This window comes from Leucoraja erinacea, chromosome 4, assembly GCF_028641065.1.
Source record: "Leucoraja erinacea ecotype New England chromosome 4, Leri_hhj_1, whole genome shotgun sequence".
Lineage (NCBI taxonomy): Eukaryota > Metazoa > Chordata > Chondrichthyes > Rajiformes > Rajidae > Leucoraja > Leucoraja erinaceus.
Window position 1 is genome coordinate 55,527,654 of NC_073380.1, and position 13,713 is coordinate 55,541,366.

Sequence of the window (13,713 nt, forward strand, 5' to 3'; positions counted from 1 at the left end):
TTCAACTACGTACAATGATAATACCTTATAACAAGGGTTTACTGTATATTAAAGTCTGGGTCCCCAAATATACAATCCACACCCACTGGTTAGGCTTCCTTTTGATGAAAGCTGAAGTGTTTGTTTAAACCTAATTCGGACCTGGAAATTCATTACACAACATAACATTAACCAAGGTTCACTGAAAAACATTTTTCCAAACCTGTAACAGTTGTGTGGCAGTTGTTCTTTGCTCTGGATTCTTCACCAGGCACTTCTTTACAAAATCCGTGAACTCATCTGACCAAAGCTCTGGCTTCCGGAATGTTGGCGGTGGGTTGGTGGGAATCATAAAAATAGCCTATTTTGAAAAAAAGGAAAGGAAAGGGGAAAATCAGATGGACATGGAAATCAGAATCATCTGAGTTTAAGTGCAGTCAAACAAACAAATCCTTTAATTCACCTTCTCTATCTAAGAGTAAATCTGATGTACAAATCTCTTACCGCTCTAGAATTTCTATCAGGAATGAGGTTCAGGAAACAAGTCCATCTGCAACCAATGTAACTATTTCCCATTAAATTTCCTCTGTGCAAACTGAGCTTCATTGAGCACTTCATGCTTTATTTTTTATCTATTATTGTTTATCAGTCTCCAGAGAAACTTTCCATTTTTGACCTGCTTAGGAGAACTGAAGACATTTCCTAAACAGATAGAAAAAACTAACAAACTGTTGTTTAGTGCCTGGGTAATTTCTCACCTAAATAATTACTCTCATTGAATCATTTATTTTTGTTGAGTTAACTGAATCTCTATTTCTAAATAAAATACAAATTCACCTATAAATTTTCCTAATATTTCTTATGCTTTCCATAGTCCATTTTGAAACATAACTGTACAATTTAATTCCATGTAAAGAAGAATTTATCAACAGTACTCACACTGCATAAGCCTGCAGTAACCATGTTTCTTTCTGCTAATCATTTTGAAATCACACCGCAACAGAAACACAAAGTGCTGGAGTAAACTCAGCAGGTCAGGCAGCAAATCTGGAGGACATAGACAACTTCTTCGGATGTTACCTGACCCGTTGAGTTACCCTAGAACTTGGTGGGTTTTTTTGGAAACCACCATCTGCAGTTCCTTGGTTCTTAAAATTACACTACATCCGTTTAATTGAATTCTGTTACTGGAAATAACATTTTTTCATTAGCACAACAAACTGATATTGGCATTATTCATTTTACATTCATGTTATTCATGAGAGTTTATTTCAATTGATGTAATTTACTTTTTCTCCAGTGTATGATTAACAATTTTCAGATTCATATTATTTTGTCATTTACACTACGGTGCAATAAAATGCCTGAAGTTCATACAGCAAAGAAAATATACAACAATAAACACAACAATGAATACAAAACAGCAGAAATGTGCAAATATTTGTCGTGGAGTCTGAAGTAGTGCAAAAACAATAATGAGTTCCTCTAAGGTGTTGTCACCGAGATTGCCAAAGATGCTCAGTAACCTCATCCACATCTGTAGACAGATGGAAAAGAACACTGTTGTGTTTGGTGATTAACCTGTAATCTAAGTCCATTGCCTTGAAGCTATGCTTCCATGTGATAGTGCATTGATGACATGGATTGCACCAAAAGGGCAGATCATGTATCACATCTATGAAAGGACCTCAACCAACACTTCCTTCAAATCAGCTGTTAAACAGGGCTCAATGTTGAGTTTCTGTACCACTGACCTGAAGACTCCTAAATGCTCCATGGCTTTCCTTTCCATTTAGGCTTGCATGTTCCATTGGCTTTCCCCTTTACCAATGGCTATAATCTGAAAACCTTAACAATCCTTGTCCTTCTACATATATTCTATGCAGCTAAGAAATTTACTGCGTAAACGTACCATGAAAATGTTGTACAAACAACATAGTTCAACCTTTAATCTATCTAAACTGCTACTTTCTTTCATTTTACCTCATGCATATTAAGGAAAAGCTGGGTTTCTCTCTTGCTTTATTTCAGTGCTTAACATACAGTGTGTGCAAAGCCACACGGTCTTAGTTTATTCTTTGAGCCTCCAGTGTGACGTCTCTGCTGTTAAGATCTTTGAATCAGTTCCGAAACAAGCGAACTCTCCAATCTCATAATTGATTTCCCAGCGAAAAAGGAAATAGTCCAATCAGCAACAAATTGTGCCACTCAAGAATGATATGGTTTTTGAAATATACAGCAGCGAAAAGGTTTTGTCTAAAAATGCATGGAACAAATTGAAAACAGCACTGCGTTACCAATTAGAACCACAAGAGGTTGCCAAAATGTGAAGACATGCTGGCAGCTACTCATGGTCAATGAAAAGCAGTGCAACCATACTTCTGTGTGAAAGCCAATACATTTTATAATGTAATCTCAAGACTTTGACACCACCTTCACTATTGCCAAAATAAAAGTTTTTTCTCTTCGAAAATACCTTACTTCAAAATAAACGTTTAACTCAACTCTATCCAATCGCTGGGGGTAAACACAAGAAATTCAAATAAACTGCAGATGCTGAAAACCTGAAATAAAGACAAAGTGCTGGTAATACTCAGCAGGTCAGTGGGAAGAGAAGAAATGGGCAAAAACCTTTTACTGAATTGGGAAGGAGACAGACGAAGCTCATTAGACTGGAAGGAAGGTGGAGGAGAGGGGTGTCTCTAATTGTGCAAAAACAGGGGTGGCCATAGGGATTGAAGGTGAATTGAGCACAGAAACTGCAGATGCTGGAATCTTGAGCAAAACACAAAGTGCTGGAAGAACTCAGCGGGTCGGGCGGTATCGGGCCTTCACACTTAAGATCATAGAGTGATACAATGTGGAAGCAAGCCCTTCAGCTCAATTTGCCCACAACAGCCAACATGTCTCAGCTACACTAGTCCCACCTGCCTGCGTTTGGTCCATATCCCTCCAAACTGGTTCTATCCATGAACCTGTCTAACTGTTTCTTAAACGTTGGGATAGTCCCAGCTTCAACTACCTCCCCTGGCAGCTTGTTACCCACCACCCTTTGTGTGAAAAAGTTACCCATCAGATTTCTATTAAATCTTTTCCCCTTCACCTTGAACCTATGTCCCCTGGTCCTCAATTCCCCCACTCTGGGCAAGAGTTTTTGTGCATCTACTCGATTTATTCCTCTCATGAATTTATACATCTCTATAAGATCTCCTCTCATCCTCCTGGAATAGAAACCCAGCCTACTCAACCTCTCCCTATAACTTAGACCCTCTAGTCCCGGCAACATCCGCGTAATTTGGCCCTTGTGGCTAAGGGGATCAGGGGGTATGGAGAGAAGGCAGGTACAGGATACTGAGATGGATGATCAGCCATGATCATATTGAATGGCGGTGCAGGCTCGAAGGGCCGAATGGCCTACTCCTGCACCTAATTTCTATGTTTCTATGTAATTCATCTCTGAACTCTTTCAAGCTTGACAATATCTTTCCTATACATAACATGATGCCCAGAACTGAACACAATACTCTAAATGCGATCTCACCAACGTCTTATACAACTGCAACATGACCTCCCAACTATCCCTGGTCAATTCGTCCCTTCCCTCCCAAACCACCCCCTCCCCTGGTACTTTCCCTTGCAACCGCAGGAAATACTACACATGTCGCTTTACTTCCCCCCTCGACTCCATCCAAGGACCCAAGCAGTCTTTCCAGATGAAGCACATGTTCACCTGCACCTCCTCCAACCTCATCTATAGCATCCGCTGTTCCAGGTGTCAACTGGTCCACATTGGTGAAACCAAGCGCAGGCTTGGCGATCGCTTCGCCCAACACCTCCACTCAGTTCGCATTAACCAACCTGATCTCCCAGTGGCTCAGCATTTCAACTCCCCCTCCCATTCCGAATCCGACCTTTCTGTCCTGGGCCTCTTCCATGGCCAGAGTGAGTCCCACCGCAAACTGGAGGAGCAGCACCTCATAGTTTGCTTGGGTAGTTTACACCCCAGCGGTAGGAACATTGACTTCTCCAATTTCAGGTAGTCCTTGCTCTCTCCCTCCTTCCCCTCCCCCCCAGCTCTCACAAAGCCTACTGTCTCCACCTCTTCCTTTCTTTTTCCTGCGCTCCCCCCCCCACATCAATCTGATGAAGGGTCTCGACCTGAAACGTCGCCTATCCCTTCGCTCCATAGATGCTGCCTCACCCGATGAGTTTCACCAGCTTTTTTGTCTACCTCCCAACTATACTCAATACTCTGACTGATGAAAGCCAATATGCCAAAAGTATTTTTGACCACCTTATCTACCTGCGACTCGACCTTCAAGGAACCATGCACCTGCACTCCTAGATCCCGTTCTCAACACTCCCCAAAGGGCTACCATTCACTGTGTAGTCCTGCCCTTTTTAGACATCCCAAAATGCAACACCTCACATTTCTCTGTATAGTGAATTGATTGATTCTTTGATCATTGATCAAATAGGAACCGGTTGAATATAAAATATAAACAAAAACATGTTGCAAAATGCAGTTCCGGACGAACATGCCCAGCAGCCCGGGGTTGGCATATCCTCAACTCTTGGAAGAGGGGAAAAGAAGAAAAATGGGGAAAGCAAATCAACAACAAACTAAACGACACCACAGATTGACTGCTGTGATCAGTATCACAGAACATCACAGAAGACCGCCATGTCACGCTGCAGAAGGCAGTTGTGCTTTTCCCCAAAAGCAGGCTTGGCTTGTGTGGCGTGAAGCCGGGAAACCTGCCTGAAGAACGAAGATGGCAACGCCGGCCCCTGCTCATCCTCGAGGACTGGAGAACCAGAGCCGAGGGAGGAGGGAGTCAGCGACAGTGGACGCAAGAACGAAGGGCTGGTCAGAGGAACCGGGGTCTTCCATACCCTCAAGGTCAGCTGCGGGAGGCAACCCCGGAGTACAAGGGCTGAATGGTGGCCGTTGAGGAGAGAGTCAACGGTTCGCTGGCCAATCCAGATTGAGGTGACGGCTGGAGCCCCTGGCGCTCGCCTGGATCATGTGTTGCACCAGAAGACCGAGTGCCCGGACTGGAGAAGGCCTGCAGTGGCACATAGCGGTGGAGTAATGATGGACAATGCTCACAGCTTTGCTTCGCCAGGCCAAACCTGCAATGCCGTCAGGAAAATGTGGCAATATGGCCAGCTGCAACTTGGATTTTGAAAAAGCCACCAAAACCAGGTGACTCCTGTAAATGGTCTCAGTGGGCTATATCTATACACTTTGTGCTAAAGCTGGGATTGTGCTTATGTATAGTAATAATTTATATAAGTGTATGCAAAAACAGAATTTCAATGTACCTCAGTACATATAAGGTTGCCTCAAGCCCAGATGGAAGTTGAGATGCTGCTCCTCAAAGTAACATTGCGCCTCACGATAACAGAACAGGAAGCTAGAGACAGACAGGTCAGAATGGGAGTGGAATTAAAGTGGCAGACAATGGGGAGCTCATGGGGATGCCAGTGGACTTAACACAGGTGTTCCACAAAACAACTATCCAATGTGACAAAACCACAATGGGAACGCAGTGCACTAGGATGCAAGTAAATTCTTCTAATCTAGTCACAAAAATGTTGACTATTCCTTCTTCCCCACCAGATGCTGCTTGACTGCTGAGTTAGCCGATTATTGCTCTGCATCTACCACCTGGGCATGTTGCAGTCTTCTGGACTTGATATGGAATTTTGCAACTGCAGGCAAATTAATTTCTGCCTTGATCAGTTGCCCTACTATAGGAAGGATGTCATTAAGCTGGAATGGATACAAAAAAGATTCACAAACATTTACAGGAACTGAAGAGCTCAGAGTTATAAAGAGAGGCTGAATCTTTTTTCACTAGAGCGCAAGAAGTTGAGGAGATAACTGAGGGAATAGGGGGTTATAAATTCACAAGAGGAGTTGATAGGGTGGATATTCACATTCTTAGGATAGAAGGGGAATCTTAAGCCAGAGGGCACAGTTTTAAGGTGAGAGGGGACCACCTGGGGCGCCGAACGATTGGCAGCCCCGCCAACAGTCTGTTTTTTCGCCTTTTAAAAATATTTTTAGTGCGTTTTATAAGTTTGTGTAAAATGTTCTCCGGTTCGTTTTATGTGGGGGGAGGGGGGGGGGGGTCAGGGGAAACTTTTTTTCCCCAATTTCTTACTGGGTGCGGACTTAATCCCTAGCCTGGGATTGCTCCAACCGCCGCCTGCGAACTTACCATCAAGAGCTCGCAGTCTCGGGAGAGGCTCAACCAGCCCCGACGCGGGGTTCGATCATCCGGCGTGGGGGAGCTGACATCCCCCGAGGCAGGAGCAGGATCGCCACGACGCAGAGGGTCCAAAACACCGCCGGCTACGGGAGTGAAGATCATCCCGTCAACGGAGGGCTTGAGGCCCCCGACCACGGGAGAGCTAAGGGAAGAGATTGAACTTTTTTTCGCCTCCCATCACAGTGAGGAAAAGTGGAGTCTCTGTGGCGGATGTTTATGTTAAAATGTGTTTTGTATGTTCTGTTGCTTTTTATTTGTCTGGCTGACTTGGCAAATGAAATTCCTCGTATGTTGCAAAACATTCTTGGTTAATAAAGTTTTATTGTGATTGTGATAAAGTATTATTGTGATTGTGATTGTGAGAACCTTTAGAAGAGTTTTTTTTAATTTCGAATTTTTAATTTAGAAATATTTTAGAGATACAGCGTGGAAACAGGCCTTTCGGCCCACCGAGTCAGCGCTGACTAGCGATCCCCGCACATTAACACTATCCTACACACAATGGGGACAATTTACACATACACCAAGCCAATTAACCTACATACCTGTACATTTTTGGAGTGTGGGAGGAAACCAAAGATCTCTGAGAAAACCCACGGGAAAAATGTACAAACTCAATACAGACACCATCCGTAGTCGGGATCGAACCCAGGTCTCCGGCGCTGTGAGGCAGCAACTCTACCGTTGCGCCACAGTGTAGCTTGAGAGGCAACCTATCCCCACACAGAGGGTGAGTATATGGGATCACAACATTTAAAAGACATTTGGACAGGTACATGAATAAAAAAGGTTTCGAAGGATATGGGTCAATGCAAGCAATTTCAGCGAAACATCTGAGTTGGCATAGACGTTGGGCCGATGAGCCTGTCTCCACGCTGTACAATTCCATGACTTAATTTTATGTTTTTTTTTCCTTTACTTTCTTTTTTCCCCCCTCTGTTAGTAGAAGATATCTCCAGCCCAACTCTGCTGGCCATGTCCTCCAACACAACTCCCACATTCTTTTGTCTCCATTCTTTTCTTTATGTTCTCATTCTCTAACTACTCCCATTCATTTATTGATCAGATAACTTTGTTTACAGTTAATCTTCAATCACCGCTGCTTCATGCTGTCAGAGACATCCGCTCTACTCCCCCCACCAAAACCTAGTCCACAGTTTAACATGTTTCTTTTGACTCCTTCACATTCTGACAAAAGGACGTCAACCTGAAACATGACACGTTTCTCTTCCCACAGATGCAGCCTGACCTGCTGAATATTTCCAACGGTTTCTGTTTTTATTTCAAAAATTTCCACTTGTTCTCAAGAATTGTAGTTTTATACATGAACCATTTGTTACACATCTTCAACTTAATTTATTATGTCATAACTCAACTTGGCCTTACACATTGTGGTTTTGGACTCCAATTATGAAAAATAAGCAGTTTTATTTTATAATTAGTCTTACAATGCATTAACTAACATTTGCAAAGTTTCATTCTTCCAAATGCCAAAATAATCACAGTAGCTAGTAATTACCTTGTTTTTGCTCATAATTTTAGATATTTTATTACAGCACAAATAAATTCTTCCAGAGATCAGTGTTCAATGTCTATATAGCAGTTCAAAGTGGATAAACCTTGTTACCATGCTCCACCATAACTTTCAAAATTATCTTCTACATTATTGTTGGAATAAACACTTTACAGGGGCCTCATGGATCTTCAAAAGTTTAAGGTGTAGATATAATAGATAACTGCATCAAATTTAGAGTCATAAAGTAATACAGCACAGAAACAGGCAATTTGGTCCAACATGTACATGCCAACCAAGATGCCCCATCTTCACAAGTTCAACCTGCCAGTATTTGGTCCATATCCCACTATATCATTTCTATGTATGTACCTGTTTAAATTTATTTTAAACACTGTTGTAGTAGCATTCTCTGGCATCTCATTCCATATACCCACCACCCTCTGTGTGAAAAAGTTGTTGATTCCCCTATTCTGGATACAAATGTATTGTCATACTTCTAAATGGAATGATTCCAGTCAAAAGTTAATTGGAACAACACCCATTCCTTCTCTCCCTTCATCTATACAAAGTATTTTGGATTTAGATAAAGGTTCTCGACCTGAAACATTGACTGTCCACTTAATGCTGCCTGGCCCATTGAGTTTCTCCAATTGCTCTATTGTTTTGCTACAGATTCCAGCATCTACAGTCTCTTTTGCCTTCTTTCTTGTCTATTAGGTATCATTCATGAAGGGTTTTGACCCAAAACGCTGGCTTTCCATTTCCATCCACAGATAGTGCCTAGTCTGCTGAGGGACATAAAAGGGGCCTGGTTGACCATGTAAGTAAACACATAATGCAAGGAACATAGCAAATAAAGCAGATAAGTTCAGAGCACATTGTCACTTGCAAGTTTGATTATATGATTACTAGATAAACCTGGTTTAAGAATGGCCTGGAAGCTTCATGAGCCTTGTTACATGAGATGAAGAGACGGGGTTTTTAAAAAAAATGTAAGGGTGGTTGACTAATCTTCTGGAATTTTTTGAGATGTAACTAGGAAAATGGACAAGGGAGAGCCAGTGGATGTAGTGTACCTGGACGTTCAGAAAGCATTTGATAAGGTCCCACATAGGAGATTAATGGCAAAATTAGGGCACATGGTATTGGGGGTAGAGTGCTGACATGGAGAGAAAATTGGTTGGCAGGCAGGAAACAAAGAGTAGGGATTAATGGGTCCCTTTCAGAATGGCAGGCAGCGACTAGTGGGGTACCGCAAGGCTCGATGCTGAGACCGCAATTATTTACAATATACATCAATGATTTGGATGAAGGGATTCAAAGTAACATTAGCAAATTTGCAGATGACATAAAGCTGGGTGGCAGTGTGAACTGTGAGGAGGATGCTATGAGAATGCAGGGTGACTTGGACAGGTTGGGGGAGTAGGCAGATGCATGGCAGATGAAGTTTAATGCGGATAAATGTGAGGTTATCCACTTTTGTAGCAAAAACAGGAAGGCAGATTATTATCTGAATGGTGTCAAGTTGGGAAAAGGGGAAGTACAACGGGATCTGGGGGTCCTTGTTCATCAGTCTATGAAAGTAAGCATGCAGGTATAGCAGGCAGTGCAGAAAGCAAATGGCATGTTGGCCTTTGTAACAAGAGGAGTCGAATACGGGAGCAAAGAGGTCCTTCTGCAGTTGTACAGAGCCCTAGTGAGCACACCTGGAGTATTGTGTGCAGTTTTGGTCTTCTAATTTAAGGAAGGGCATTCTTGCTATTGAGGGAGTGCAGCGTAGGTTTACAAGGTTGATTCCTGGGATGGTGGGACTGTCATATGCTGAGAGATTGGAGTGGCTGGGCTTGTACACTCTGGAGTTTAGAAGGATGAGAGGTGATCTCATTAAGGATTGAAACTAATAATTTTAATATTTGGGAGAAACCTATGCTCATCCAATATTGGACATTGGGAAAAGCAGTCTGACAATTTAGAAATGCTTGGGAAGTCAACTTTACATAATTTTAAAATACTTCTATTACACATGATGGAAGTAATCCCTGTGGCTGAGAATGCTATGACTGGCAATTTTTTGCTGCATGTTCAATGTGACATTAATGTACTTTCTGCAGGAGAGTGCCCCGAGTTGCATACAGTACCAAAGCTTAGCCTAATGTATACATTTATTATGTTCCTTATTCCTTCGTACAATGGTGCTTTTTAGGAAACCCAAATACGGCTGAGTTTCCTTTGGCACTTTACTTTCTCAGTCATTGTCAGGGAATACAGTATTTCTATCTCCAAGGGGAAATTAATATTGTGATGCCATTGCCAAATGACAAATAGCTGTGGGTGTCAAACAGAATGAAGACACATTCACTTCTGAATAAGGGGAAAGAAACAAAGAAAATACCAGCACAGCAACGTAAGCTGCTTATCAAAGGATGGTTTTAAATGTGAATTACTACAAATGAACAGAGGCTGAATCAATGGTAGAAAATAACTGAATTTAAACACCATCCTAAATTTAGACATTGCAATATATGGAAAACATTTTGATCGGTAATGTTAATTGAAACCACGACATTAAATCTTTCATGCAGACGTGGAAAGAATGTGGCATTTATCTTTTGAAGACGAAAGTAGAGTATGGAGCACCAGTTTGCAATCAGAGCGGCAATCACAACTTGCCAGGAAAAATAAAAATTGCTGCAAAGTACGCTGAAAAGTTCATATTTATTCAACAACATTTCAATCAGAAAGTTAAAAGAAGTTACGTCAAGGAAGAATATTTGAAAAGACACAGAAGTGAGACATCAAAATCTAAAGAGAATCACAAAATCAATGGCAACTCAGTATTCATATATGTCATTATGCAATTACAGATCCACTTACATTCTTTCTTAACGTTTTGGGGATTTATTTCCACTACATTTCTAAAAATATCAACAGTATAGGTTAAATTTAATACATTTTCTCTTGTGCTCTGCTGAGCTTTTATGATGATCCTTTTCCACACGGACTTACAATCTATCTTTTATTAAATTATTTTGGATTCTTTATTTCCACTACATTTTTGAAAAATCCCAACAAGAGGTTAAAGTTTAAGAAGGAACTGCAGATGCTGGAAAATCAAAGGTAGACAAAAGTGCTGGAGAAACTCAGTGGGTGAGGCAGCATCTATGGAGCAAAGGAAATAGGCAATGTTTTGGGCCAAAACCCTTCTTCAGACTGTCTATCCAAGAGGTGAAAGTTATTGATTTTTTCTCTTGTGCACTGCTCAACATTCACAATGTTACTTTCCAAACAGACGTTATCATAAAAGCAAATAAATAAGCCACAAGTGCTTCATCACATGTATAAACTGCTTGAAAATGTGTAAAATGTCACAGAAATGATATCAGACCAATTCTTTTGACTAGAACATCAGTGCTCACAGCATTGTCCTGTTGAAAGGTTTAGGCTGTGGGCCGAGGAGCTTTATTCTGCGGTTTCGTGACCCAAGTCGCCAAACTACATGAAATTTGCACATATTGTGTAAAAATATTTATATAAATCACCCCTGAAGTTCGATATGAAGAAGACTTGCACATTTTTATTAAATTAGAAAAAAAACGGAAAAATGTCGGGAATTTTTTGGTCCAATCAAAGCACGTTTAACATTGAGTTGTCTGCCAGTTGGCCACTCACGTGCTTTGTTTCAGGCTAGCACACAAAATGGCTGAGGGGGCTTCAAAGATGCCTGTTTTACTGGAGATTCCCCCCCCACGGAGATGATTTGTTGTTCTGTGGAATAAATGTTGTGGAAACTTGCAGCAGGTTAATTGTATTTAGTGGGAAAAGCATTAAAAAGGCTGAAAAAAGTGCTGCAAAGTGGATTAAAGTGCAAGAAAGCCTTCAAAGTCCCTGCTGATGTGCTGGAACATAAAGAAGGCCCCCATGAATCAACTCTAACTGAAAGGTAAGACTAAAGTCTGAATTTATGAAAATCTATCTGTATGGGCTTTAATTAATTTAATTGCACCCTTTTATAATGTGAATAAATTCATTCATTCATTCATTCATTCATTCATTCATTCAATCATCCATTCATGCATTCAATCCCTTATTCATTCATTCACTCACTCACTTACTCATTCATTCATTCATGAAATTGAGGGCTTAAACTATAACACAGTCAATTAAACATTGTCACTAATGCCAGCCTGTTGTAGAGTAATAAGTCTTTAACAGCTAATCTCGGAGCTGCCTGCGAAAACTTACCGAGAAAAAGTGCTCCAATCGCGGGACCTAGGTACTAGCGGTAAATAGCGATTGATATCGCTCCGATTTTCTCCCGTTATCGGGGTCTGAAAACGACCGCTACAGACGGCACTATGTACAGCCTCCTCCTCCCCCCCGCCCGCGGAGATGATCTGCGGCTCCGCGATCGCGAATCGGCCGCTTATTAATTGAGACCGCGGCTTCACTTTACCGCGAGTACCTAGGCCCCGCGATCGGAGCACTTTTTCCCGGTAAGTTTTCGCAGGCAGCTCCGAGATTAGCTGTTAAAGACTTATTACTCTACAACAGGCTGGCATTAGTGACAATGTTTAATTGACTGTGTTATAGTTTAGGCCCTCAATTTCATGAATGAATGAATGAGTAAGTGAGTGAGTGAATGAATGAATAAGGAATGAATGAATGAATGAATTTATTCACATTATAAAAGGGTGCAATTAAATTAATTAAAGTCCATACAGATAGATTTTCATAAATTCAGACTAGTCTTACCTTTCAGTTAGAGTTGATTCATGGGGGCCTTCTTTGTGTTCCAGCACATCAGCAGGGACTTTGAAGGCTTTCTTGCACTTTAATCCACTTTGCAGCACTTTTTTCAGCCTTTTTAATGCTTTTCCCACTAAATACAATTAACCTGCTGCAAGTTTCCACAACATTTATTCCACAGAACAACAAATCGGAATCTCCAGTAAAACAGGCATCTGTGAAGCCCCCTCAGCCATTTTGTGTGCTAGCCTGAAACAAAGCGCGTGATTGACCAACTGGCAGACAACTCAATGTTAAACGTGCTTTGATTGGACTAAACAATTCCCGACGTTTTTCCAGTTTTTCTCTAATTTAATAAAAATGTGCAAGTCTTCTTCATATCGAGTTTCAGGGGTGATTTATATAACATTTTTTACACAATATGTGAAAATTTCATGTAGTTTGGTGACTTGGGTCACAAAATCCTATTTCTAGACACATTTTTGATGCTCGGCCCACAGCCTAGTTATGGCTGACAGCTGAGGAAAACAGCAAATGATTCACAACAGCACAAGATATAATAGTTTGTTTTTTTAAGCACTGTTATGTAGATGAAGCTGATGTTTCGCTCCAGAAATGAATAAGTGTCTTGACATCTGCTGATTGCCTGTATTAATAATGCGCTAAAGTTTCTTTTTCGCACTTTGGGCTGAATTGACTGCAACGCAGCTGCAACTCTTTGAAGTTCAAATAAGTAAAAGTAGAAACTTAGAGGCCCACAAAAATGAACCTGGTTGAAATCATGAAAAAGGAATAAGACAATTAAAGAATATGTATGATTCATTTGCCCACCACAACCCAAGAAGCAAGGGATTTGTGGTTAGCTGAAACAATGTTATGCATCAACATACAGTGCCCTCCATAATGTTTGGGCCAAAGACCCATCATTTATTTATTTGCCTCTGTACTCCACAATTTGAGATTTGTAATAGAAAAAAAATCACATGTGGTTAAAGTGCGCATTGTCAGATTCTATTAAAGGTCATTTTTATATATATTGGTTTCATGTAGAATGGAGAAATTACAGCTGTGTTTATACATAGTCCCCACATTTCAGGGCACCATAATGTTTAGGACACATGGCTTCACAGGCGTTTGTAATTGCTCAGGTATGTTTAATTGCCTTCTTAATGCAGGTATAAGAGAGCTCTC

General features: G+C 41.2%; 1 protein-coding gene across 1 annotated transcript in view; it reads right to left on the minus strand.

Moving 5' to 3' along the window:
• The window catches only part of stk3 (serine/threonine kinase 3 (STE20 homolog, yeast)), a 252,149-nt gene that overhangs the window by 115,687 nt on the left and 122,749 nt on the right, over window positions 1–13,713 (minus strand). The window contains 1 exon segment of the mRNA XM_055633459.1: window positions 203–340. Coding sequence (XP_055489434.1) covers window positions 203–340 — 138 coding nt within the window.